This window comes from Monodon monoceros, unplaced genomic scaffold (assembly GCF_005190385.1).
Source record: "Monodon monoceros isolate NGI ecotype Baffin Bay Population unplaced genomic scaffold, NGI_Narwhal_1 Super_Scaffold_12, whole genome shotgun sequence".
NCBI lineage: Eukaryota > Metazoa > Chordata > Mammalia > Artiodactyla > Monodontidae > Monodon > Monodon monoceros.
Window position 1 is genome coordinate 63185943 of NW_021703768.1, and position 26707 is coordinate 63212649.

Genomic DNA, 26707 nt, shown 5'->3' on the forward strand with positions numbered 1-26707 from the left:
TATTAGGGACAGGAGGGATGCAACTTCATGAACTTTTTTTAATCTGCAGAAAGAAAGGGGGAGGAAAAAAAAGACAGAAAGAGAGAGAGAGAGAGAGAGAGAGGAGAAACAAAAACTAATTTTCCAGGCAGGGAAATACTTATAAAACCTTTTATGTCAAAGTTAGGATTTCACAACATAACACACTAATGCAAAATCCAGTAGCACCTGTAAGATTTAAGTAAATGCTGCCATCACTTAAATGCTTTTTAAAAAGTATCTGTAAAAGACTGAAGGAAAAAAAGATACATTCTCCAGAGAACAACAAGTGTATTTCAAAATAAAAACTGTATTTTTGTTTTTCTTTTTTTCAATTGTTTTTTTGTACAAGAATTCATAGTTATAATAACTTATACACAATGGGATCAATCTCTACTCTCCTTTTCTGTGTCACTTCAAGTCCACATGTTCAGGCTATAGTCCCCAACATTATTTTCTGATAAATATATTACCACAGTTTGATCTAAATATACATTATATAATACTTGTCTCTGGGAAAAATCAAATTTTAATATGCAAACTTTTATTTATATAATACAGAAATGAAGAAAACTACAGTAGGCACACAACCTAATTATGACTTGTAGATGATGATTTCTAGATACTCTCCTACTGTAAATGAATGTTTAAAAGTCTTAATAAGAAAATTTTATTTATATGTGCACTTCTGTCCACCTTATCCCATATACTGTACACGTCTAATGACAATCTGGGAATTTAAAGGTGCAGCCCTCAAGAAACTGTTGAATCACTAAAAAAAGAAAAAATTAGACTCTATTGGAAAGGAAAAAACTCACAAAATTTCCAATTTTAGATTTCATGTCCATAGGAAAATATTAAAAATAATTTTCTGTATATACACATGAGTATATGTATATATCGAATTACAGATGTCTCATATATCAATACAATTCAAGTGGAGACATTTTGGTGAGTTATTTTCCCATTAAATGACAACTATGTCAAAATTTCAAAATATTACATCATTAAAATAATTCACTTACCATTTCAACAGCTTGTCCTATTTTTTTTTGAATTTTTAACTCTTCATAACCAAATTTCCTGATTCCTAGTGCTAAATCCCCTATTTTAATTAAAATCTGGTGCTCTGTTACTCAGAAACTGATGGATAAAATCACATCTACTTCAAAATTCCATCAATCAAATAAATTTTATTACCTGATTTATCAGAGAAATAGCTCTGAGCTTGTGTACCTAAATTATCCTCCCTATTATAAACAGGTGAGGCAAATACCCTAAAATAGATGGAGGTAACTTACATGATATCATAGCACATATAATACAAGATGATTAAGTGTCTGATATAAACTTTTCAGAGACACCTGAAAACTCACTTTAGAAACTAACTTTAGAAACAAACCATTTATTTTTCACTCTAATATAAATTAATATGTATGTATTTACATACATACACATACATATATATAAAACAAAATTGTCTAGTGTTGATTAGCTGTTTGTGAGTGAAAAAATGGTTACAAATTGATTAACCAGCTTAATTCTGTACTTAACAATTCAACTGTTTTGGGGTACAAACAAAAAGTCAGTGCATTTGTAAACTCCATGGAGTCAGATACTCAAGCATACACTTTAAATAAGAACCCTCCTCAACGTCACACGCATTGGACAGCAAGAATATATGGACTCTGATGCAGTTCCTACTCCATAAGCAGACTAGACAGCACTTGACTTACTTTTAAAACAGTTTCTTAAAAGAAATATATAAAGAAATGCATGTTTGCTGAAAGTCCTTTAAAATTACCTCAAAACAACATTAAATCGTGTTCACTGAGAAGAGCCCGCTGAATTGAATTCCTGTTTTGAAATGCCTAGTTAACAGTTTAGACTATTGCCTTGTGAGGATTGACTAGAGACGTGGTTGACGTGAAGACCCAGACAGAGTACACGGCTCCAATCCCAATAGTCCTCTGATTGGCTGCTTGATGGAAATGGATCGCCTTTAAAATAGCTATACACCTTAAAATGATCTATAATAAACAGTTTCCCAACAACCATTATTATTTGTAAATTGAAATGCATTAATCATTCAGAAAAGATTTCTTGCAAAATATATAAATAAATGTAACTGCATATTCTGTAAATATACTTAACATTGCTAGACCAGACCGCCAGTGACGGGCTGCTGTATTTCAGTACTGTGTGTCAAATTTATTAGAAATTTAAAAAGAAAAATTTTGGAGGGACTCAGCTGCCTTCATTAGTTGGCTTTAAAATGTGTAATAAAATGGGAGACAATATCTTCTCATAAACACATGGAATCAATATGGAAAAGTAAACTATACAGCAGACAAGATTAGAGAACACCAGAGTGTACCAGAGTGGTCACCAGAGTGAAATATCTTCCAGTATAAAAAAAGGGAAGAACTCTATACACCCAGTTATAGTAAGTATGTTTCAATTAAAGATGCAGCTCACTCTCACTCCTGGCAAGAATTAATTGGTAATGGCACTGCTGCCAGCAGTGCAAAAATATCCTGAGAAATTATTCAGATTACAACAAAAGACAGGGCTTTCATCACTAAGTTTTTGCACAAAACACAGCTTTAGATATCATAAATAAATTAATTTAAAAAGCAGATAACCTTCACTGTGTTGAACACAAAAAGGGGATGTGACCCAGACATTTGTTAATTCTCCCATTGGCTGATATCAGAAAAAAAGATTGCATTAAGTGTCTGTTTATAACTTTCTAGTTTAAACTATGGCCAATAATATACATGGAGGTAATCTGTAGTTCAAGTTTTTCATCTCTTTTTCCCCAACTAGCTACAAGCTGAACTCTAAAATTTACACTGAAATATACAATTCCAATTTTCAAAAGATCCTCCTCTTGGACAAGGGGTATTCAAATTTTTTGTGCAATCTTGATGCAGAGCCCAAACAGTCCTATGAAGAGAGACAGTATATTTTTTAATCAATTGGCACTGAAATTTAACTTTCCTTAGCTCCGTTCTAGTAGCTTGGCCAAGTTATCTCGTAATTCTGTTAGTTCAAAGATTTTTCCATCAAGAATTTCTAACAGTGTCTTCAGGTTATTGCGAAAAGCTTCTTGTTCATTCTGACTTTTCTCCAGACGTTGCTCCAAGTCAGACAGTTGTCCCTCCAGGTCTTTGTTCCGAATTTCTACTTCCTTTAGAAACAAAAGTGTGATATATATATGTGTGTCAGTTTAAGACTTAAACAATATAACTTTTGTTATGACTAATATTGTGGTAGTTAATGCAGTTTGATAATTAGGATGACCTTCTGAGTCTCAATACAATTTAAGGAGGTTTTTAGATTTTGCCATCTGAGAAATACATGTGGTTTTATTGATTGGCTTGTTCATGAATACATCTGTCCCCCCAACACAAATTTCCTGACTGCTTGCTTTGTGCCAGGCAACACTAGTCTAGGCACTTCAAATACTGAGATCGGATGAAGACCCATTTTGTGGATTATCTGCATCTCTTTTCTATTTCTGCCCATGTTCTTTTCCTCTGGCACAATTGTTAGCAATCTCAGATGAAAGAAGGCAGAGAAAAAGAGACAAATTAATTTTTTCTCCTTATTGGAAATTTTGGAGAAAGATGTAGAGAAGAAAAATGACTCAAATAAGGTTTTAGGATCCTCTGAATATGCTAATTATTCTTTGTTTCGCCTCAATGTCAAATGAATGCATACGGTAGAGAATATAGCTCACCTGCTAAAAACTGTAGTGAAGATATATAATAACTGTACATATAAGAGAATTATACAACTAACAATTCCAATATACTACAGATTAAGGAAAGAAAAAAATGACAAAAGGGAAGTAAAAGTTCATGACAACAAAAAAATTTTTAACCTTTTAAACAATAAAATCTGGCATACTTAAAAATTATTTAGAAGTTACTATATATCTGAAGGACAGTAGATTGTTTTTAAAAAATTATTGAAAGGCAATCTGGTAAACGTTAAATGAAAATAACAGAACATGAAGCAGCACACTGCAACAAGGCAAAAATTAGTATGCATGAGGACAAACAATAGGAATTAAAGTACACACAGAAAAATGGAAACAGTTCTGGTTGTTGGGATTATGAGCACTTCTTTCCAAAATGTATTTGTCCTATAATACCAGCAAAATTAAACTTTTGAGAAAAATAATTGGAAAACTGACTTGAATACATATAAGAAAGTAACCATTGATTTAGCATTCTCAACACAAAGAAATATTCACATGTTTAACTAAGAGCAAAGCTCAAGCAAAAAGACACCACAGATGAGTCGGAAGAGCCTGGGAAAATACAGAAAAAGGAAGAAAGCAGTTATAATGACTTATAAAGAAAGAATTTAGGGAATTCCAATCTAATCTTAAGTATTTACTGTTAGATGTTAAGCAGGTATGTTTCTAATCTTTTTCCTTTGAATAATCTACAAGGTGAAGATAAGTAAACTGAGAGCAGATTCTGAAACCAATAAAATATTTATAAATTCAGAAGCCAAGTTCATGGAGGCTCTAAACTATGGGGGAGAAAACAGACCCTGGGATCAAATGTAAAAATTCCACTCATGATTGCACAGCATGCTCTCTTGCCTGCTTAAACAATAAGCTTAAGAGTACTGTAGAATGTTTCCAACTGTAAAAATAGACCAAATGTCATTCACTAGAAAACACCCACTTCACCAGGCACCACCCAGTTTGCCCTCTAAAGCCGTCCTTAAAAATGAAAGGCTTCCTTGTTCTCCTTGCCAATCAATGAAACATCCAACCATTTTCAGTGGAAGCAAGCAAAACACCAAATTCCCTCAGCTATTAAAATTGAGCTGTTCTCTCCAGGAGTCTTGTGCTCTAAGCCATTTCTCTGATGGAGGAATTTCACTAGGCCCGTAACAAAAGGGATCCAATACAATGCTGTTGGTGCTGGTCTATTCTGAGGCAGAGAATAAGATCCCAGAGGAAGAACAGACAACCCAGGATCAGTATGAAGCAAACTGATTGGTGGCATGTCCCAGTTTTCTACCTTCTGTCTATATTTTCCATCCCTTCTTCTTGACTTTTATTCTCCCTCCCAACTCATTCTTCTGCTTATTATCATTTTTGTGCTACTATTTCCCCTTCCCCTTTACCCATATGTGAGCATATGCCAGGGGCACCAAGATAAAGCACTAAGGCCAGAATTTGCTAAATCCCTTTTGAGTGCTTTAAAAGGCAGTAACTGAAAGTATATAAATACAAATGCTCTGTATTTGTTAGATATGGAGTCTACAACACTACAGTGATTAAAAAAATGTAGACAATTATTACCACCATCAATGGGACCAGGTCAGGTTATAAATTTAAATCTTGCATCATTTAATCTAAATAAAAGCTACAAAAAATTGTCTTTATTGATATCTGATTCACACCTTAAACTCTTAAAAGATAAATTATTGTTCTATTAGATTATTAACCTTCATATATAACATGACATAAATCATCAAAACAAGTACTAATAATTCAACAGAAAAATGGGTTAAAGAAGAAGTTATTCAACCATTATTTACTGAGTGTCTTCTACATACTAAGCACTGAAGATAAAGTAGAAAATAAAGACGGGCCCTGTTTTGATGGAGTATGCATTCTAGAAGGAAGATACTGGTAACAAAGAAGTCAACAGAACAGACGTCTGTGTAACTGAGGAAATCACTGTGTGCACTGAAATCTTTCAACCATCTTTCCAAACTGTGTAAACCAATAATAAGAACAAATAAAATGACACGAATTCCACAACTTCAACTACAAGAAAGAGAACAATACAAACTTCAAGTTACCTATAATTAGGAGATATAAGCACCAGTTTCTAGCAAAGATATTTCTCAAGTTCTTATTCTCTTCGCAGAGGGCAAGGCAGGGTTGTGGGGAAATGCACAGAAGAAGGAGGAGGAGAATGAAAGGCCTAAGACTGAACTCTAATAATCCAAAGAAAGAGAAAGACCACTGAAAGTGCCAAAATACTGGTGGAAAACAAAAAGTCCTGGTAGACCAGAGCAGCCTACAAGAAGCGAATTCACAGTATACAGGACACTCGAGAAGGCAACCTTGGAAAGGCATACTTCTGAGAGTAAAAAGAAGAGAAAGGGACTTTGGGGATAGCTAGTCATAAAATAAATGGTCCTTCCACTGGGAAATTCATTTAGAAAGTCCAAAAATTATGATATGGGCAAAGGTATACCAGGCAGGGGTTGTAATAGTGGTAGAAAAAGTGGCAAAGAAAGACACCTTTAATGCTAAAAGTGACAACACACAATGAAGATATAACAATTATGTTTATGTACCAAGAAACACAGTAGCCACCTTTATAAAGTAGAAACTACAGGAGGTCTAAGGAGACATAGAAAAAAGTACACTGATAAGAGCTTTTAATATTCCACTCTCAATATAGGACAGATCAAGAGGAACAACAACAAAAAAGGTAAGGATATAGAAGTCTTAAACTACAAAATCAATCAAGAGCATTCATAAAATTGATCATATGCTAGATTACACAAAAAATTGGTAAATTAGGCAAAGCAGACATTACATAAACAAACCCTTGTGATCACAATGCAGTAAAACTAGAAATAAGTAACTAAATCATAAAACTAAAAGGCCCTTCCACAAGCAAATTAAAACATGTTCTTTTAAACACTTCTAGCGTGAAAGGGAAATAAAACCAAAATTACAGAATTTCAAGAAATAATGATAATGGAAACACTGTCAGAATCTATGGGACACATGAAAGCAATGACCAGAGAAAACTCTATAGCCTTAAACACAAATAAATGAAAATAAAGGAATTAAATTCCCTTCTCAAAATGCTATAAACAATAAACAATAAAACAATAAAACAAAAAAACAATAAACAATAAAACAATAAAACAAAAAAACAATAAAAAAGTAAACCAAAACAAAAGGCAGAAATAAAGATAAAAGTAAAAATTCATGAGGTAGAGGACAGAAAAAGAGTAACACTCATCAATAAGTCAAAATCTCCTTTCGCAAAAAGCTCAAAATAGACATACCATTACTTAAGAAAGAAAAAAACCTATATAAAATAAGAAATTATAAGAGTTCCCACTGAATATTTGAAAACCCAGATGTAAAGCTTAAACAGCCCAATATCTGCAGAAGAAATAGAGAGTAATCATGAAATTACTCCATAAAAAGCACCAGGCCCAGATGGTTTCAAGGGGAAGTTCTATTAAACTTTCAAAGACCAGACAGTTCCAATATGACATAAGTTATTCCAGAGCATAGAAAATAAACAAAATCGTCCAAATTATCTTATGAAGCTAGTATAGCCTTGATACCTAAATCTTATAAATTCAGCCCCCACCTGAAAATGGAAGAAAGTTACAGACCAATATTACAAATGAATATCATGTAAAAACTGTCAATAATAGGGAACAAAAATCTGGTACCACATTAATAAAATGATACACCACAACTAAGTGGTATTTATTCTAGGAATGCAAATGTGGTTCAGTTTTAGAAAATCCATTAATAAACCATATTAATGGATCTGGGGATAAAAACTATGATTATCTAGATAGATACTAAAAAAGCTATTAACAAAGTTCACTCATTCGTGGTAAAAACACTCAAGAAAATAGGAATTAGCCACTCTCATAATATGGTAAGATACCTATATTTTAGTGGTAAAGCCAGCATTTCAATTAATTGAAAAATATTAGAGGCATTTCCACAAAGATCAGGAACAAGAGAAGTCTGTCACCTCCACTATTGTTTAACACTGTACCTGTATTTTTGGTTTGTTTGTTTACTCCTCAGTGCATGAGATTTTTTTTTTTAACATCTTTATTGGAGTATAATTGCTTCACAGTGTAGTGTTAGTTTCTGCTGTAAAACAAAGTGAATCAGCTATATGCATACGTATATCCCCATATCCCCTCCCACTTGAGTCTCCCTCCCTCCTACCCTCCCTATCCCACCCCTCTAGGTGGTCACAAAGCACAGAGCTGATTTCCCTGTGCTATGCAGCTGCTTGCCACTAGCTATCTATTTTATATTTGGTAGTGTATATATGTCCATGTCACTCTCTCAGTTCGTCCCAGCTTACCCTTCCCCCTCCCGGTGTCAAGTCCATTCTCTATGTCTGTGTCTTTATTCCTGTCCTGCCCCTAGGTTCATCAGAGCCGTTTCTTTTCAGATTCCATATATATATGTTAGCATACAGTATTTGTTTTTCTCTTTCTGACGTACTTCACTCTGTATGACAGACTCTAGGTCCATCCACCTCACTACAAATAACTCAATTTTGATTTCTTTTTATGGCTTAGTAATATTCCATTGTATATATGTGCCACATCTTCTTTATCCATTCATCTGTCGGTGGATACTTAGGCTGTTTCCATGTACTGGCTATTGTAAATAGTGCTACACTGAACATTGTGGTACATGACTCTTTTTGAATTATGGTTTCCTCAGGGTACCTGCCCAGTAGTAGGATTGCTGGATTGTACTGTAGTTCTATTTTTAGTTTTTTAAGGAACCTCTATACTGTTCTCCATAGTGGCTGTATCAATTTACATTCCCACCAACAGTGCAAGAGGGTTCCCTTTTCTCCACACCCTCTTCAGCATTTATTGTTTGTAGATTTTTTGATGATGGCCGTTCTAATTGGTGTGAGATGATACCTCATTGTAGTTTTGATTTTCTCTAATGATTACTGATGTTGAGCATCTTTTCATCTGTTTGTTGGCAATCTGTGTATCTTCTTTGGAGAAATGTCTGTTTAGGTCTTCTGCCCATTTGTTGGCAATCTGTGTATCTTCTTTGGAGAAATGTCTGTTTAGGTCTTCTGCCCATTTTTGGATTGGGTTGTTTGTTTTTCTGATATTGAGGTCATGAGCTGCTTATATATTTTGGAGATTAATCCTTTATCATTGCTTCGCTTGCAAATATTTTCTCCCATTCTGAGAGTTGTCTTTTTCTCTTGTTTACGGTTTCTGTTGCTGTGTAAAAGCTTTTCTTTCTTTAGGTCCCATTTTTTATTTTTGTTTTTATTTCTATTTGTCTAGGAGGTGGGTCAAAAAGGATATTGATGTAATTTATGTCATACAGTGTTCTGTCTATGTTTTCCTCTAATAGTTTTAAAGTGTCTAGCCTTACATTTAGTTTTTTTTTCCTTTTTTAACATCTTTTTTTTTTTTTTTTTTTTTTTGTGGTACGTGGACCTCTCACTGTTGCGGCCTCTCCCGTTGCGGAGCACAGGCTCCGGACGCGCAGGCTCAGCGGCCATGGCTCACGGGCCCAGCCGCTCCGCGGCACGTGGGATCTTCCCAGACCGGGGCACGAACCCGTGTCCCCTGCATCAGCAGGCGGATTCTCAACCACTGCGCCACCAGGGAAGCCCCCTTTTTTAACATCTTTATTGGAGTATAATTGCTTTACAACGCTGTGTTAGTTTCTGCTTTATAACAAAGTGAATCAGTTATACATATACATATGTCCCCATATCTCTTCCCTCTTGCATCTACCTCCCTCCCACCCTCCCTATCCCACCCCTCTAGGTGGTCACAAAGCAGAGAGCTGATCTCCCTGTGCTATGCGGCTGCTTCCCACTAGCTATCTATTTTACATTTGGTAGTGTATATATGTCCATGCCACTCTCTCACTTTGTCCCAGCTTACCCTTCCCCCTCCCCATATCCTCAAGACCATTCTCTAGCAGGTCTGCATCTTTATTCCCATCTTGCCCCTAGGTTCTTCATGACCATTTTTTAAATTTTAGATTCCATATATATGTGTTAGCATACGGTATTTGTTTTTCTCTGACTTACTTCACTCTGTATGACAGGCTCTAGGTCCATCCACCTCACTACAAATAACTCAGTTTTGTTCCTTTTTATGGCTGAGTAATATTCCATTGTAGATATGTGCCACAACTTCTTTATCCATTCATCTGTTGATGGACACTTTGGTTGCTTCCATGTCCTGGCTATTGTAAATAGAGCTGCAATGAACATTTTGGTACATGACTCTTTCTGAATTATGCTTTTCTCAGGGTATATGCCCAGTAGTGGGACTGCTGGGTTGTATGGTAGTTCTATTTGTAGTTTTTTAAGGAACCTCCATACTGTTCTCCATAGTGGCTGTATCAATTTACATTCCCACCAACAGTGCAAGAGGGTTCCCTTTTCTCCACACCCTCACCAGCATTTATTGTTTCTAGATGTTTTGATGATGGCCATTCTGACCAGTGTGAGATGATATCTCATTGTAGTTTTGATTTGCATTTCTCTAATGAGTAATGATGTTGAGCATTCTTTCACATGTCTGTTGGCAATCTGTATATCTTTTTTGAAGAAATGTCTATTTAGATATTCTGCCCATTTTTGGATTGGGTTGTTTGTTTTTTTAATATTGAGCTGCATGTAAATTTTGGAGATTAATCCTTTGTCAGTTGCTTCATTTGCAAATATTTTCTCCCATTCTGAGGGTTGTTTTTTCACCTTTATGGTTTGTGGTTTATGGTTATAGTTTATGGTTTCCTTTGCTGTGCAAAAGCTTCTAAGTTTCATTAGGTCCCATTTGTTTATTTTTGCTTTTATTTCCATTTGTCTAGGAGGTGGGTCAAAAAGGATCTTGCTGTGATTTATGTCATAGAATGCTCTGCCGATGTTTTCCTCTAAGAGTTTGATATTGTCTGGCCTTACATTTAGGTCTTCAATCCATTTTGAATTTATTTTTGTGTATGGTGTTAGGGGGTGTTCTAATTTCATTCTTTTACATGTAGCTGTCCAGTTTTCCCAGCACCACTTATTGAAGAGGCTGCCTTTTCTCCACTGTACATTCTTGCCTCCTTTATCAAAGATAAGGTGACCATATGTGTGTGGGTTTATCTCTGGGCTTTCTATCCTGTTCCATTGATCTATATTTCTGTTTCTGTGTCAGTACTACACTGTCTTGGTTACTGTAGCTTTGTAGTATAGTCTGAAGTCAGGGAGCCTGATTCCTCCAGCTCCATTTTTCGTTCTCAAGATTGCTTTGGCTATTCGGGGTTTTTTGTGTTTCCATACAAATTGTGAAATTTTTTGTTCTAGTTCTGGGAAAAGTGCCAGTGGTAGCTTGACAGGGATTGCATTGAATCTGTAGATTGCTTTGGGTAGTATAGTCATTTTCACAATGTTGATTCTTCCAATCCAAGAACATACTATATCTCTCCACCTGTTTGTATCATCTTTAATTTCTTTCATCAGTGTCTTATAATAAGTTTTCTGCATACAGGTCTTTTGTCTCCTTAGGTAGCTTTATTCCTAGGTATTTTATTCTCTTTGTTGCAAAGGTAAATGGGAGTGTTTTCTTAATTTCTCTTTCAGGTTTTTCATCATTAGTGTATAGGAATGCAAGAGATTTCTGTGCATTAATTTTGTATCCTGCTACTTTACCAAATTCATTGATTAGCTCTAGTAGTTTTCTGGTAGCATCTTTAGGATTCTCTATGTATAGTACCATGTCATCTGCAAACACTGACAGCTTTACTTCTTCTTTTCTGATTTGGATTCCTTTTATTTCTTTTTCTTCGCTGATTGCTGTGGCTAAAACTTCCAAAACTGTGTTGAATAATAGTGGTGAGTGTGGACAACCTTGTCCTGTTCCTGAACTTAGTGGAAATGGTTTCAGTTTTTCACCACTGAGAACGATGCTGGCTATGGGTTTGTCATATATAGCCTTTATTATATTGAGGTAGGTTCCCTCTATGCCTACTTTCTGGAGAGTTTTTATCATAAATGGGTGTTGAATTTTGTCAAAAGCTTTTTCTGCATCTATTGAGATGATCATATGGTCTTTATCCTTCAATTTGTTGATATGGTGTATCACATTGATTGATTAGCGTATATTGAAAGATCCTTGCGTTCCTGGGATAAACCCCACTTGATCGTAGTGTATGATCCTTTTAATGTACTGTTGGATTCTGTTTGCTAGTATTTTGTTGAGGATTTCTACATCTATGTTCGTCAGTAATATAGGCCTGTAGTTTTCTTTCTTTGTGACATCTTTGTCTGGTTTTGGTATCAGGGTGATAGTGGCCTCGTAGAGAATGAGTTTGGGAGTGTTCCTTCCTCTGATATATTGTGGAAGAGTTTGAGAAGGATAAGTGTTAGCTCTTCTCTAAATGTTTGATAGAATTCGCCTGTGAAGCCATCTGGTCCTGGGCTTTTGTTGGAAGATTTTTAATCACAGTCTCAATTTCAGTGCTTGTGATTGGTCTGTTTATATTTTCTATTTCTTCCTGATTCAGTCTTGGCAGGTTGTGCATTTCTAAGAATTTGTCCATTTCTTCCAAGTTGTCCATTTTATTGGCATAGAGTTGCTTGTAGTAATCTCTCATGACCTTTTGTATTTCTGCAGTGTCAGTTGTTACTTCTCCTTTTTCATTTCTAATTCTATTGATGAGTCTTATCCCTTTCTTTCTTGATGAGTCTGGCTAATGGTTTATCTATTTTGTTTATCTTCTCAAAGAACCAGCTTTTAGTTTTATTGATCTTTGCTATCGTTTCCTTCATTTCTTTTTCATTTATTTCTGATCCATCTTTATGATTTCTTTCCTTCTCCTAACTTTGGGTTTTTTTTGTTTTTTCTCTAATTGCTTTAGGTGTAAGCTTAGGTTGTTTATTTGAGATATTTCTTGTTTATTGAGGTAGGATTTTATTGCTATAAACTTTCCTCTTAGAACTGCTTTTGCTGCATCCCATAGGTTTTGGGTCGTCCTGTTTTCATTGTCATTTCTTTCTAGGAATTTTTTGATTTCCTCAGTCATCTCTTGGTTATTAAGCAGTGTATTGTTTAGCCTCTATGTGTTTGTATTTTTTACAGATTTTTTTCCTGTAATTGATATCTAGTCTCATAGTGTTTTGGTCAGAAAAGATACTTGACACGATTTCAATTTTCTTAAATTTACCAAGGCTTGATTTGTGACCCAAGATATGATCTATCCTGGAGAATGTTCCATAAGCCCTTGAGAAGAAAGTGTATTCTGTTGCTTTGGGATGGAATGTCCTACCTTGTTTCATGTGTCATTCAAAGCTTGTGTTTCCTTATTTATTTTCATTTTGGATGATTTGTCCATTGGTGAAACTGGGGTGTTAAAGTCCCCTACTATGATTGTGTTACTGTCGATTTCCCCTTTATAGCTGTTAGCATTTGCCTTATGTATTGAGGTGCTCCTATATTGGGTGCATAAATATTTACAGTTGTTATATCTTCTTCTTGGACTGATCCCTTGATCATTATGTAGTGTCCTTCTTTGTGTCCTGTAATAGTCTTTATTTTAAAGTCTATTTTCTCTGATATGAGAATTGCTACTCCAGCTTTCTTCTGATTTCCATATGCATGGAATATCTTTTTCCATGCCCTCACTTTCAGTCTGTATGTGTCCCTAGGTCTGAAGTGGGTCTCTTGTAGACAGCATAAGTATGGGTCCTGTTTTTGTATCCATTCAGCCAGTCTATGTCTTTTGGTTGGAGCATTTAATTCTTTTACATTTAACGCAGTTATCAATATGTATGTTCCTATTACCATTTTCTTAATTTTGGGGGTTTGTTATTGTTGGTCTTTTCCTTCTCTTGTGTTTCCTGCCTAGAGAAGTTCCTTTAGCATTCGTTGTAAGGCTGGTTTGGTGGTGCTGAATTCTCTTAGCTTTTGCTTGTCTGTAAAGGTTTTAATTTCTCCATCGAATCTGAATGAGATCCTTGCTGGGTAGAGTAATCTTGGCTGTAAGTTTTTCCCCTTCATCACTTTAAATATGTCCTGCCACTCCCTTCTGGCTTGCAGAGTTTCTGCTGAAAGATCAGCTGTTAACCTTATGGGGATTCCCTTGTATGTTATTTGTTGTTTTTCCCTTGCTGCTTTTAATATTTTTTCTTTGTATTTAATTTTTGATAGTTTGATTAATATGTGTCTCGGTGTGTTTCTCTTTGCGTTTATCCTGCATGGTACTCTCTGTGTTTCCTCGACTTGATTGACTATTTCCTTTCCCATGTTAGGAAAGTTTTCTACTATAATCTCTTCAAATATTTTCCCAGACCCTTTCTTTTTCTCTTCTTCTTCTGGGACCCCTATAATTCGAATGTTGGTGTGTTTAATGTTGTCCCAGAAGTCTCTGAGACTGTCCTCAATTCTTTTCATTCTTTTTTCTTTATTCTGCTCCCTGGCAGTTATTTCCACCATTCTATCTTCTAGCTCACTTATCCGTTCTTCTGCCTAGCTATTCTGTTATTGATTCCTTCCAGAGTATTTTTAATTTCCGTATTGTGTTGTTCATCACTGTCTGTTTGCTCTTTAGTTCTTCTAGATCCTTGTTAAATGTTTCTTGTATTTTTTCCATACTGTTTCCAAGATTTTGGATCATCTTTACTATCATTATTCTGAATTCTTTTTCAGGGAGGTTGCCTATTTTGTCTTCATTTATTTGGTCTTGTAGCTTTTTACCTTGCACCTTCATCTGTAACTTTTTTTTTGGCGTTTCATTTTTTTTTTGTTTGATGGGTGGTGCTGTATTCCTGTCTTACTGGTTGTTTGGTCTGAGATGTCCAGCATTGGAGTTTGCAGTCAGTTGGAAAGAGCCGGAACTTGGTGCTGAGATGCAGACCTCCGGGAGGCCTCACTCCAACTGATATTCCCTGGGGTCTGAGGTTCTCTGTTAGTCCAGCAGTTTGGACTTGGAGCTCCCACCACAGGAGCTTGGGCCCGACCTACGGCCTGGGAACCAAGATCCTGCAAGCCGGTCGCTGGGGGTTCCTCCCGTCCCCTTAGGTGTCTATGGTCCCCCACTGGTGCCTGGTAGGTGACCTAGTTGTGAGGAGACGTGAATTCCGCGTCCTTCTAGTAGGCCATCTTGACTCCACCTCTGTACCTGTATTTTTAACAGGTGTAATTCAACAGGAAAAATCAACAGAGGCATAAGAACTGGAAGAAAAGAAGTAAAATTATTTCTATTTGCAGAATATATGTTAGTATACCTAGGAAATCTTAGAGAATAAATGGAATAAATGACAAAACTAGTTCAAACAATGAAATAATTTAGTAAGGTAGAGGGATATAAAATTAGCAAACAGAATTCAACAGCTTTCATATATTGGGATGGCCAAAAAGCTCATTCCGGTTTTCCGTAACATCTTACGGAAAGACCCAAATGAACTTTTTGGCCAACCCAATATATAAACAATAATCAATTAAAAGATACGATGGTAGAGAAAACTCCATTGTCAATAGAAGAAAAGAAGATTAAATATTTACAAATAAACAAGAAACATGCCAAATTCACAGCATGAAAACCCTAAAATGCTCCTGAAAAACACAGAAGTAGATGTGGACAAATAAGAAGATATCCCTTATTCTTGGATAGGATGGAAACCACACTTCTGCTAAACTAGCATTATAAATTTTAAGCAATCCCAATGAAATTTTTTATAGAGCTAAAGTTTTCATTGACACTAAAATTGGTACTAACGTTAATACTAAAATTTGCATGGAAAAATAAACATGTAAGAATATATTAAAAAACAATGAAAAAGGAAGGCTATGAGGACTGACTGGCCTTATCAGATATTAAAACATACTGTAAAGCCTCTACAATTAAAGAAGTGTGGTACTAGGAATACATAAGAGTGACTAGTAGAATAGCATAGGAAGTCCAGATATACACCAGAACACACATGGAAATTGAATATCTAAAATCTCTGGAAAAAAAGGACAAAGTTTTAAATAAATGGTAGTGATAAGTAGATAGACATTTGGAAAAAGATAAAGTTAGATCCACATCTCACACCACACACAGAAGGACAAACCCCAAATGACTCAGAGATCTAAATGTAAAAAATGAAACCACAGAAGTACTAAAGGGAAATATGGATGGATTCCCATATGATTTGAGTTTGGAAAAGAGCTATCTAACTATGATTGACAGCTAGAGCAATGAAAGAAAAGAATGATGTATTTGACTACTACATAAAACAACACCACCATCTTACGCAAAGTCAAAAACTTTGACAAACTGGGAGAAAATACTTGTAACATATAATTGCAGATATATAAAGAACTCTTCAAATTTTGTGGAAGAAGGATCAAAAAAGGGCAAAGACAAGAATACACAATCTATATAGGTACAAAATGATACCGAAATGGCCTTTAAGCTTATGAAAGATGTTTAATCTCACTCATAATATGGGATACACAAATTAAAACTATCATTTCCCACCTATCATACATTGCCACAAGTTTAAAAAGTACGAGAACACATTTTGTTGGTGAGGCTGTGGAGAAACAGGCATTCTCTCACATTGATGATACAAGGGAAAACTGGCACAACCCATCATGGAGAGGAATTTGACTACATGATGTTCTCACTTAGAAATCTCACTCCTAAGAGTTCACCCTGTAGATACACCTCCAACAATAATAAAACACCTATGCATAAGGTTACTCATTGTAGTACTGCTGCAAAATACTGGAAACAACCTAAATACCCATATAAAGGAGTGTGGTTTTAAAAACTATCACACATGCAAATGAAGTACTATACAGCTAAAAAAGAAAAGAATGAACAAGGTCTCTCTCTATGAACTGACAGGACATAGAGTGATTTCCAGGACATACCTTAGATTTAAAAAAAGCAAAGTGCGGAAGAGTAATCTAGAGTATGTTACCATTTGTATAGGAAAAAAAGGGGAGGAAATTAAGAAAGAGACATATCTGTTCATTTGTGTAAAAAAAAAACAGAGAAAGGATAAACCAGAAACTAATGAGATTGGTTACCACAGGGGGCAGCCGGGAATGGGGGGCAAGAATGGGGGTAGACTGGATTGGACAGGATGACGTGTCCCTGAAGATATCTTCCTGAATAGTTCTGACTTTTAGAACCATGTTAATGTTTCATATGCTCTGTAAATGCATACAAATACAAAATAAAGAATGGGGAAGAAAAAACTAAAATGGAATATAATAAGATATAAATGAACATAAATGTGTTTCAAATGAATAACTAGCCAATTGAAAAGGGGGAGTGGAAGAACTAACCTAACTTCTGAACACAGGTTAGGGACAAAAAGAATACTGATCTCTAGTTAGTAGGGTTTTGTTGTTGTTGTTGTTTTGGCAGTGGTATGAATTAGAAACTACTTTCTGTGCTTTCAAGGACTAAGCAAGCAAATAAACATATTGTGGTTTCTTTTTTGTGTGTTTTATTTATTTAACATCTTTATTGGAGTATAATTGCTTCACAATGGTGTGTTAGTTTCTGCTTTATAACAATATTGGGGAAAGGAGTTACTAACAGGAAAATGGGGAAGGCTAAAATGAATTCCATACTACTGGACTGCAGTGGGAGGTATGAGTATGATTTCAGGTTTGTTTTTTTTCAATATAGCTATTGTAATGGACATAATGTGCTATGTGTGTACTTCTAGCTCTGATCATTAATAGGGCCTAGAAACAATGACATCTCAATAGCAAAAGGTATATCTTGTGTCCAGAACTTGGTTTCTAAACGCCAAACTTTGCTAAAAGAAATTTTTCTTTGAAGAAATAGCTAATTTCAAGGCTGAAGCTGATAAATACAACTAGGAATATCTAGTTGAGCAAAAACATGAAGTTCTTTAAATGATAGGGTCACATCCAAAGGACACAGAAGCAGGATTAAAAAGGTTCCCACTTGCCAAATCTGGGACAATTTAAACAACAAAATAAATAGACATGACAACTAAATACAACTTGTGATCCTGGACCAGAAAAACAATTTTTAAAATTTTGTTATAAAGAGGATTATTAGGACAATTATGGGAATTTGAATAAAGTCTTTAGATAATTTCTTGATTTTGATGGTAATCTAAGAGACTGTCCTACTCTTAGAAAAAACATTGAAGAGATTGTCATACTGAGTGAAGTCAGACAGAGAAAGACAAATATCATATGATATCGCTTATATGTGGAATCTAAAAAAATGGTACAAATGAACTTATTTACAAAACAGAAATAGAGTCACAGATGTGGAAAACAAACTTATAGTTACCAAAGGGGAAAGGGGGGCAATAAATTGGGAGGCTGGGATTGACATATACACACTACTCTCTATAAAATAGATAATAAGAGCCTACTGTATAACACATGGAACTCTACTCAGTACTCTGTCATGACCTATATGGGAAAATAATCTAAAAAAGAGTGGATATGTATATTATAACTGACTCACTCTGCTGTACAGCAGAAACTAACACAACGTTGTAAATCAACTATACTCCAATAAAATTAATTTAAAAATTAAATATGAAAAAAAAGAAAATATACATTAAAGTGTTTAGAGGCAAAGGGATGGCATATTTGGAACTTATTCTCAAACATTTAGAAAAAAATATGAATATATACAGAGAGAGTTCCATAATGATAAAACGAAACAAATATGGCAAAGATGTAAACATCTGGGGGATGTGGGTGAAAGGTACATGAAAAATCTTTGTCTTATTCATGCAACTTTTCTGTAAGTGTGAAATTTCTTCAAAATAAAAAGTTTAAAAATAAATTAAAAAAACAAGATCATTGGGACTTCCCTGGTGGTTGAGAATCCTCCTTCCAATGCAGGGGATGCAGGTTCGATCCCTGGTTAGGAAACTAAGATCCCACATGCTGCAACTACTGAGCCTGTGCACCACAACTAGAGAGCCACGTGCCACAACTACAGAGCCCACACACTCTGGAGTCCATACACTGCAACTACTGAGTTTGCGCACTCTGGAGCCCACACACCACAACTACATAGAAGCCCACACGCTGCAATGAAAGATCCTGCACGCCAAAAATACGACCCGACGCAGCCATAAATAAATAAATATTTAAAAAATAAAAAAAAACCAAGATCATTTCATATGGTGATGACTGCTACAAGGAAAATAAGACATGGTAATATTATAAAGAGTACTGGGGGAGGAGGCGTGGCGGCCTGCAAAGTAGTGCTTAAATTGGGAAATCAGAGAAATTAACATGTGAGCCAAGATGTAAATTACATTAGAAACCAGCGCATTTGAAGATCTCGGGGCTCAGACCTCCAGGCAAGGATACGCCAGGTACTCTAAGGTGAAAATGTACTTGGTGCCTTCAAGATACAGAAAGATGACAATAAGCATATGGAAAATTCGTAATCAAAAAAATGATAATACTAAAAAAATAGTAAACTACTCCTTTGTTCCTTATCAGACAGCAAAGATGGCAGGAGACCAATATCCAGAGGGTATTCTGCTGTTCCTGACATCAATTTCTCAGCATAAGTAATTTAAAAACATTTACAACTAGTAATTCTTCTTAAAAAGTTCATCTTAAAGAAATAATGAGAAAGGATTATGTAAAAAGATTCATTATGACATTATTTACTATAGCTAACATTGAAAACAAATAACCATCCCTGTAAGAATGTTGGAAGAAAATTATGGTATATCTATATAGAACACTATACAGCCATATAACATATGCAGCTTATGACATAATGTTGTTAGGAAAGTAAGACAACAAATTGGTATCTATATGTCTCACATGAAGAAAAAGTTATCCAAAGAAACATTGGGGGAAGAAAATTCTAAACACTTTGCCTTAGGATGATGGGATTATGGGGTTTCTTTCCCTGCTAAATTACATTTTTCTAAATTTTTTACAATGAGCATATGTTACATTGACATTTGAGGAAAAAAACACTTGCAAATTAGAAAAATCATATCATACTATTTTTAATTTACCCATAACTACAAATTTTTTGTCCATATCCATACCTACAATCCAAATCCATGCACTGCAATTTCAAAGTTCCTCTACCATTCCAAATATTTAATGATCCCAATTTTTTGGACTGAATTTATGAATGGAGGTTGAAGAGTGTTGGAACTTTTGACAAGAGATCTTTAGGTAGGAGGGGCCAGGCTATAAAGGAGGAACTTTCTTCAAGTTGGAAAAAATACAGGTCATTTCTGTGGCTTGGCCTTTTAGAATTCACCCTTAGGTTTTCTGAAAGTTTCCCTGTCCTATTCCAGGTAGGCTGTTTTGATAAGTATTTTTGATATTCAGTGAAAGAGCAGGTAAGAATTGACAGTCACAATTCTAGGTGCCAGCTGTAAGATTCAATTACTGCTCAATCAATGATGAAATACATTTAGAAGTTTGATATGAATAAATCACTTCTTGGTTTCTCTGGGACAATGTAAATGTATACATAACTGAAAAAAAATTTCCCAAGAATTGTTAGGGATGGCTTGGATGCTTGGCTGCTGAAACAGTGTGGTAATGCAGAAAGAACAGAGATTTTAGAATCAAGACAAATCTAGGCTTCATTACTTTCTAAGTGCTTTAATTAAACTTGTTAACACCTCTAAACTGCTGCCTTCTCTTTGAAAATGGGGATACCACACCTGTTACTGTGAGAGTTAGAGCTAATATATGTAAGCGCTTAGCAACTGCCTGTATCAAAGCAAGTAATTAAACAATGGGAGCCAAACCAAAACAAAAGACAAAACTAGCCTGCATTTCCCCCATTTCTTCCAGCCCTGATTACATGCTTCATATTTTAATTCTACACCAAGATTTTCTCAACTTTGGCACTCTTGAAATTTTGGGCTGGATAATTCAATGTTCAGTAGCAACCTTGGCTTCAATTTACTAAATATCAATTCCACTACCCTAGCTGCGAAAATCAAAAATATCTCCATACATTGCTGAACGTCCCCTGGGGCACAAAACTACCCCTAGCTGAGAACCACTAATCTACACAAATGGTTAAATACAGGAACACTGTTTAATAGGGCAGACCAAAACAAGCAACTTCATTTTTCCCAGACTGCTGAAAGTCAGTGATGGGAGAGAAAGAAGGAAATATCTCATTTCATATAAAGAAACTGTTTGTTTTATGAAGGGTCTCTGTTACAGAATTTGCGCTCATTTAAATGTAGGTTGGACAAGTTAACTTATCCAAGCCTTAGTTTCCTCATATGACTGTTCTATGGATTAAATGCATAATATAAGTAAAGCACAGTATCTGGTACATAATAAGCACTCAATAAATGTTGGTCATTCTTATAATAATCTAGGTACTCTTTCCAATCCTAGGCTTCCAGGTCCCACTTATCACCCTTTGTCCCAAATTCATCACTTCATACACACATTTATAACTACTCCAAACCCTGAAGTGGTCCTGACCCTTCTTGAGGTCATGGGGTATAAGAAAAGTGCCTGAGCTGGCAGCAGGAGATTTGGGTTGTAATTTTGAGAAATCTTCCCCAACCAAGGCTGATTACCACTGAAAAGGATATGCATATGTGAATTAGAGTCAGGAAGCATAATATTTATGCAGAGAAAAGTGAGTAAAATTAGTTAGGGCAAGGAAAGAAAAAGAACACTACCTTGATTTCCATTAGGGCACCACTACTGCTGTAATTCATACATTAGTTCAGAGTGAAAAAAAAATGAGAATTCCAAAACTGAATATTATCCATTTGAGAAATTTTCTTTAAGTTCAGAGTACTTTTTATGTTAAAAAGTAGACATTTCTAAAATAATTTAATAACGACAATTTATAAAATGACCATCTATGATGATAAGCTATGTAGATGAAGTTATCAAGTAATTTTTGAAAAATCAATGATCAGGCATGAATCAGAAGTCCTGGAAAAGAAAAGTGACCAATAACCTATAAAACGGAGTTGCAGAAAATAAGTCATTACTAAGTGAAAGAATGATTGATGACTCTCACTTATGCAGAAATGAATAAAAAATTTTATTATAGCTCACCTGTAGTTTCTGAGTCAAAGAGTCCCTCTGTTCTTGTAGTTCTCTGGCATTATCAATTTCTTGTTTTAATCTTTCTATTTCCTAGAAAAAGTAGAGCAATGTCTTTAACAATATTTTAACTATATCAAGGAGAGAGAAGGCCTTATTTTTCCCTGAAATTATTGTCCCAGTCCTTAGAAAAAAGATGACTTAAAAAACATTCCTTTATACTGGTTTCAAGGGGTAAATTCATCTTTATGGGTATGTTGTCTAGTACAGCATAATCTTAAGCAACAAATCAGCTTGGTTGCTTTGGTACAGCACTGCTTAGAAACAGCAGTCTGAACATTTTAAGGTTGCTTCAAGCTTTGTGGATATAATTCTTTCCTGGGATATTAAATCTTTTGACTGGAAACTAGACAAAGGAACAGCTTGTAAAATTCATTTAACTTCTAATGGTTTTCTGTTGATTGTATGAATGCAACTCTCATTACAGAAGTCAAGAGGCAGTATCTCAGTCTGACTGCCTCACTGTAGTTCATAACAGACACAGGGATGGGAAAAATATGAACAAGCTTAATATCACTCAAGAAAAATTTCATCCTAAAAACACCCCACAACCTGACCTTACTGCATAAAGTACCTTTAAATCTGACATAGACTGTAATGTTTGTACACATATTTTAGTGAGATTACAGACAAGTGAGAAGTAGCAAATACCTCTTCCTTCACTTTCAGCGTCTCTTCCAATTCTTGTATTGTCTGATTTAATTCTGTCTTATGGGTATGCACCGCATTTGCTTGACTACTAACACATTCAAGCTCAGTAACCTAAAATTAAATGAGAACACAGATTAAATTACACGACAATTTCAAAGGATTTCTTGCTGAAGACATATAAGTCCCTGATAGGTGACTAATGAATTTTGAATCAATATATCAAAATTAATTTTGAGAAATATTGACAGGGTAGGATGAATAGAATTGATTTGTTAAAAATATCAATTTAGGGGACTTCCCTGGTGGCACAGTGGTTAAGAATCCGCCTGTCAATGCAGGGGACACAGGTTTCACCTCTGGTCCGGGAAGATCCCACATACCACGGAGCAACTAACCCCTGTGCCACAACTACTGAGCCTGCACTCTAGAGCCCGAGAGCCCCAACTACTGAGCCTGTGTGCTGAAACTACTGAAGCCCGTGCGCCTAGAGCCCATGCTCCGCAACAAGAGAAGCCACCACGATGAGAGGCCCGCGCACCACAACGAAGAGTAGCCCCCACTTGCTGCAACTAGAGGAAGCCTGCACGCAGCAACGAAGAACCAACGCAGCCAAAAATAAATAAATAAAATTTAAAAATAAAATCAATTTAGGACTAAGGATAAAGAACAAAGGAAATAATTAGACTTGGTCATGAAAAGGTTAGGAAAACTTAAATTAAGTGATTAATGACAGTAGAGAACCCCTGTAACGAAAGTCTTCTTTAAAAATTTCTTCTGAAAACAAATTCAAAATCAGCCATCTGCCCTCCATCTGTAGCCTTCAAATTAAATATGGGTTCTGAAAACTGGCCTTGCAGAAGTGAAAAATTTTTCAGACATTTCTAAAATGTAAAGGAATCTGGAAGAAAAGATATGCTTAAAATACAACTTAAATCATTTGATACTAGAATATCTTCACATCAATTTGTTCTTAGAGCAAAAGAGAACAGTTCTCTACTCAATACAAATTTACTGAGGGTCCAGAGAGCAACATAATTTCTAATGTGCACTTGCTATTTTTTGAGAGAACAGAGAACGGCATTATCCCTAAAAGTTATACCATCCAAAAACAGTCAAAATAGACAGAAGTCAACATAAACACACACACACCTTATCAAAGCTCTCTACACATGTCAGGATCTCATTCATTTTGATTGACTAGAATATAATAAATTGTAGACTACTAAGGAAACAGCAAATCTCTCTCCCTCACATTTTCCAAGTATTGAATTAACCTCCATATTCTGTCACTCTACCTCTCATATCACTTTCTTGCTTTCTATTCATGCTCTAATAGCCTTGTGCAGATCCTTATCATCCAGGTGTAGACAAAAACAATGACTTGCCAGTGGACCTAATTATATCCTTTGTCTATTTTTATCTCGTCTGCAAACTGCTAATATCCATCTTTCATTGTGTGACTGTCCCATTAAAAGCCTTTCAATGGCTCATCTTTTTCACAGCATCAAATCTAAACTCTCAGGTCCTCCATAAGCTAGCCACAAACTACTTAAACATCTCATTGCCCAAGACACCTAGTTATGCACTTTCAGCTAAAAGCAGGCAAATCTCCCTGTCCTAAGAACAAACCATGCTCATATCCATCTTGTTGACTTAACTAGAATGTCTTCTCTTACCTTTGAAAACCATTCAAAACTAACCAAACCCTCAACTCTCAGCTCAGAATGCACTTCTCTAGAAAGCCATTCCTATCTACTCAAGTGCTCAAGGCTCTCCTGACCTCTGGTCCACAACACTGAACATCTGTTCAAAAATCTTGGGAATTATTTCCCTATTGTTTAATATACATTAGTTTTCTTTGCTCAATTAGGTAGTATATTCCTCACGAGGAGTTCTAGTTTTGATAATAATGGAGTAGCTTTTACTGGATTACCTTTCCCTCAGATAACAATTGCAAATCATGGGCAAAATGTAAACATCAACTGTTAGAAGGCCCTGGTGAATGACCAAATTGGGCAAAAGACTGAAAGAAAGCATCATACTGGGTGAGATACACATTTACACATCTTTTTGCCTGAAGGCACTGTGCAGTCTGGCTGAGTTGCTTGACTAGAACTCAAGCAAAAGCCTGAGATCTTATTTTCTCAAGGAGTCTGCGGAGTTGGGGATGCCTCAGAACAGGTTAAGCAACTAGAAATTCAGGGAACTGTATGAAAAAATGACCTCTAAAAAGCATACAGACACCCCTTAAATCTTTGGCTGACTTCTGAACTGAACATGTAAAAGTAGGAATCCAAGGAGTTCAGCGGTATGGGAGAGAAGCTAGAAGGCTGAAAGAGCTAAGCCGTGGTAGTGCTCACCACAGAGAAGACACTTTGAGGTTAGAGTCCCACCAAATTAGGTCTTAGCAAGCACCTTAAGTTTCCCACTGAAACCCCAGAAGGGTTATGCCTTAGAAATAAAGATTTTCCAGGACTCAAGGATTCACCCTAGAATTAAGAACAAAACGGAAATAAACCAACTAGTAAAGCATAAGTCTATACCTCCCAAACTTCAAAGTACAGTCAGCCCTCCATACCCACGGTGGATGTGAAACCTGTGGATACAAAGGGACGAATGTACTATGCCATTTTATATAAGGGACTTGAGCACTCGTGGATATTGGTATCCAGGAGGTGGTTGGTGGGGGGGGGTCCTAGAACCAATCCCCCTCAGATACCAAGGGATGACTATACAAGTCATTTAGCTGCTCGCTGAAACAAAATTCAACACTGAATATTCAGAGAAAGATAACAGAATCTATGGGCTCTATAACATCATCTCATTTACCATTTCCAATATACAACCAAAAATGACTAGACATGAAGAAACAGGAAAACACAACCTGTAGTAAAGATAAAATATATATGTATATATATTTATAAATATATATAAAAAATGCTAAAGGAGGTTACTCAGGCTGAAGGGAAATGGTACCTGATGGAAATTCAGACCTACAGGAAGGAAAGAAGAGCACTGGAAATTATAATTATGTGAGTAAATAAAAATACTTTGTTTCTTTAAAATTCAATTGACTACTTAAAGCAAAAATTCCTCAAGGGCAGGGAATACGTAAAAAGGATAGCTCCTCAATGAATGTTTTTTTGGATTATGAATCAGTTGTCCTAAGTTAATTTTTTTTATTGTGGTAAAAAACAATAAAAAACACAGTAAAAGTTTATCATCTTAACCATTTTTAAATGTACAGTTCAGTAGCGTTAAGTATATTCACATTGTTGTGAAACAGATCTCCAGAGCTTTTCATCTTGCAAAATGGAAACACTATATTCATTAAATAACAACTTCCCTCTTTCCCCCTCATGAGTTGACTTTTATACTTAGGATAGAACGGTGTTTACTCAGGGTTCTTACTCTCCCTCCAGTCTCTACTCAACTTCTACCTTACTTCCCCGGTCATCCTGTTCCGCTAAGTACACTCCTCAAACTGTGCTCTAAGTCCATTTCCTCTTGTCTATGGGGTTCACTTCTTTGGCAGCTGTTTGAAAAACAGAAACTAGTGGCATCTGCTTCCTACTGGGTGAATGCATATGCTTTGAATAAGATAATTCTTTATTAATTGTTTAGTCTTCTGATATTAATGGTATTGCGATGTCTGATTTTTCTTTTACTGCCCCATATTTGTATTGTTACCAACTTTTATAAAGAATTTTCTACCTGTATTTTTCAAATTTACTGTTGTTTCTTTAAGAAATAACAATAAAATAAAATAATAAAAGCATTATCATTAACTCTGGAATTACATGTCAATTCAGTATCTCAATTTTCACAGGAATTACAGAGTCTATGTTATTATTCCTATTTTATAGATGAGAATACTGAGTAGAAAGTGGGGAACAACTTACCAAAGGTCAGACAGCTAATAAGTGGTACAACAGGAATTTGAAATCAGGTGTTTGGACTCCAAAAGCTGTATATTCTTCATTCCCATTAAACTGCAGAAAATATTTTTCTTAACCAATAACCATATAATACAAACCATATATATGTTTTGATAACCAACAAAAATCTCCATAAGATGTTCCTGTGCTGAATCTACATGTAAATTTCCTCTGATCAAGAAAATCTGCTAGCTATAAATCCTTACCCATAGCAGCCCTGAACT

The 26707-nt window shown here is 35.5% G+C and overlaps 1 protein-coding gene across 3 annotated transcripts in view; it reads right to left on the reverse strand.

The window, feature by feature from the left end:
• Positions 1-309: 309 nt before the first annotated feature.
• HOMER1 (homer scaffold protein 1) overlaps positions 310-26707 on the reverse strand; it is a 126302-nt gene continuing 99904 nt past the window's right edge. For all 3 annotated transcript variants that reach the window (XM_029218151.1, XM_029218150.1, XM_029218153.1), the window contains 3 exons: positions 22546-22656; positions 21847-21927; positions 310-3211 (listed from right to left, as the gene is read on the reverse strand). In XM_029218151.1, coding sequence (XP_029073984.1) covers positions 3023-3211; positions 21847-21927; positions 22546-22656 — 381 coding nt within the window. In that variant the 3' untranslated portion in view covers positions 310-3022. The remainder of the gene's footprint in view (positions 3212-21846; positions 21928-22545; positions 22657-26707) is intronic.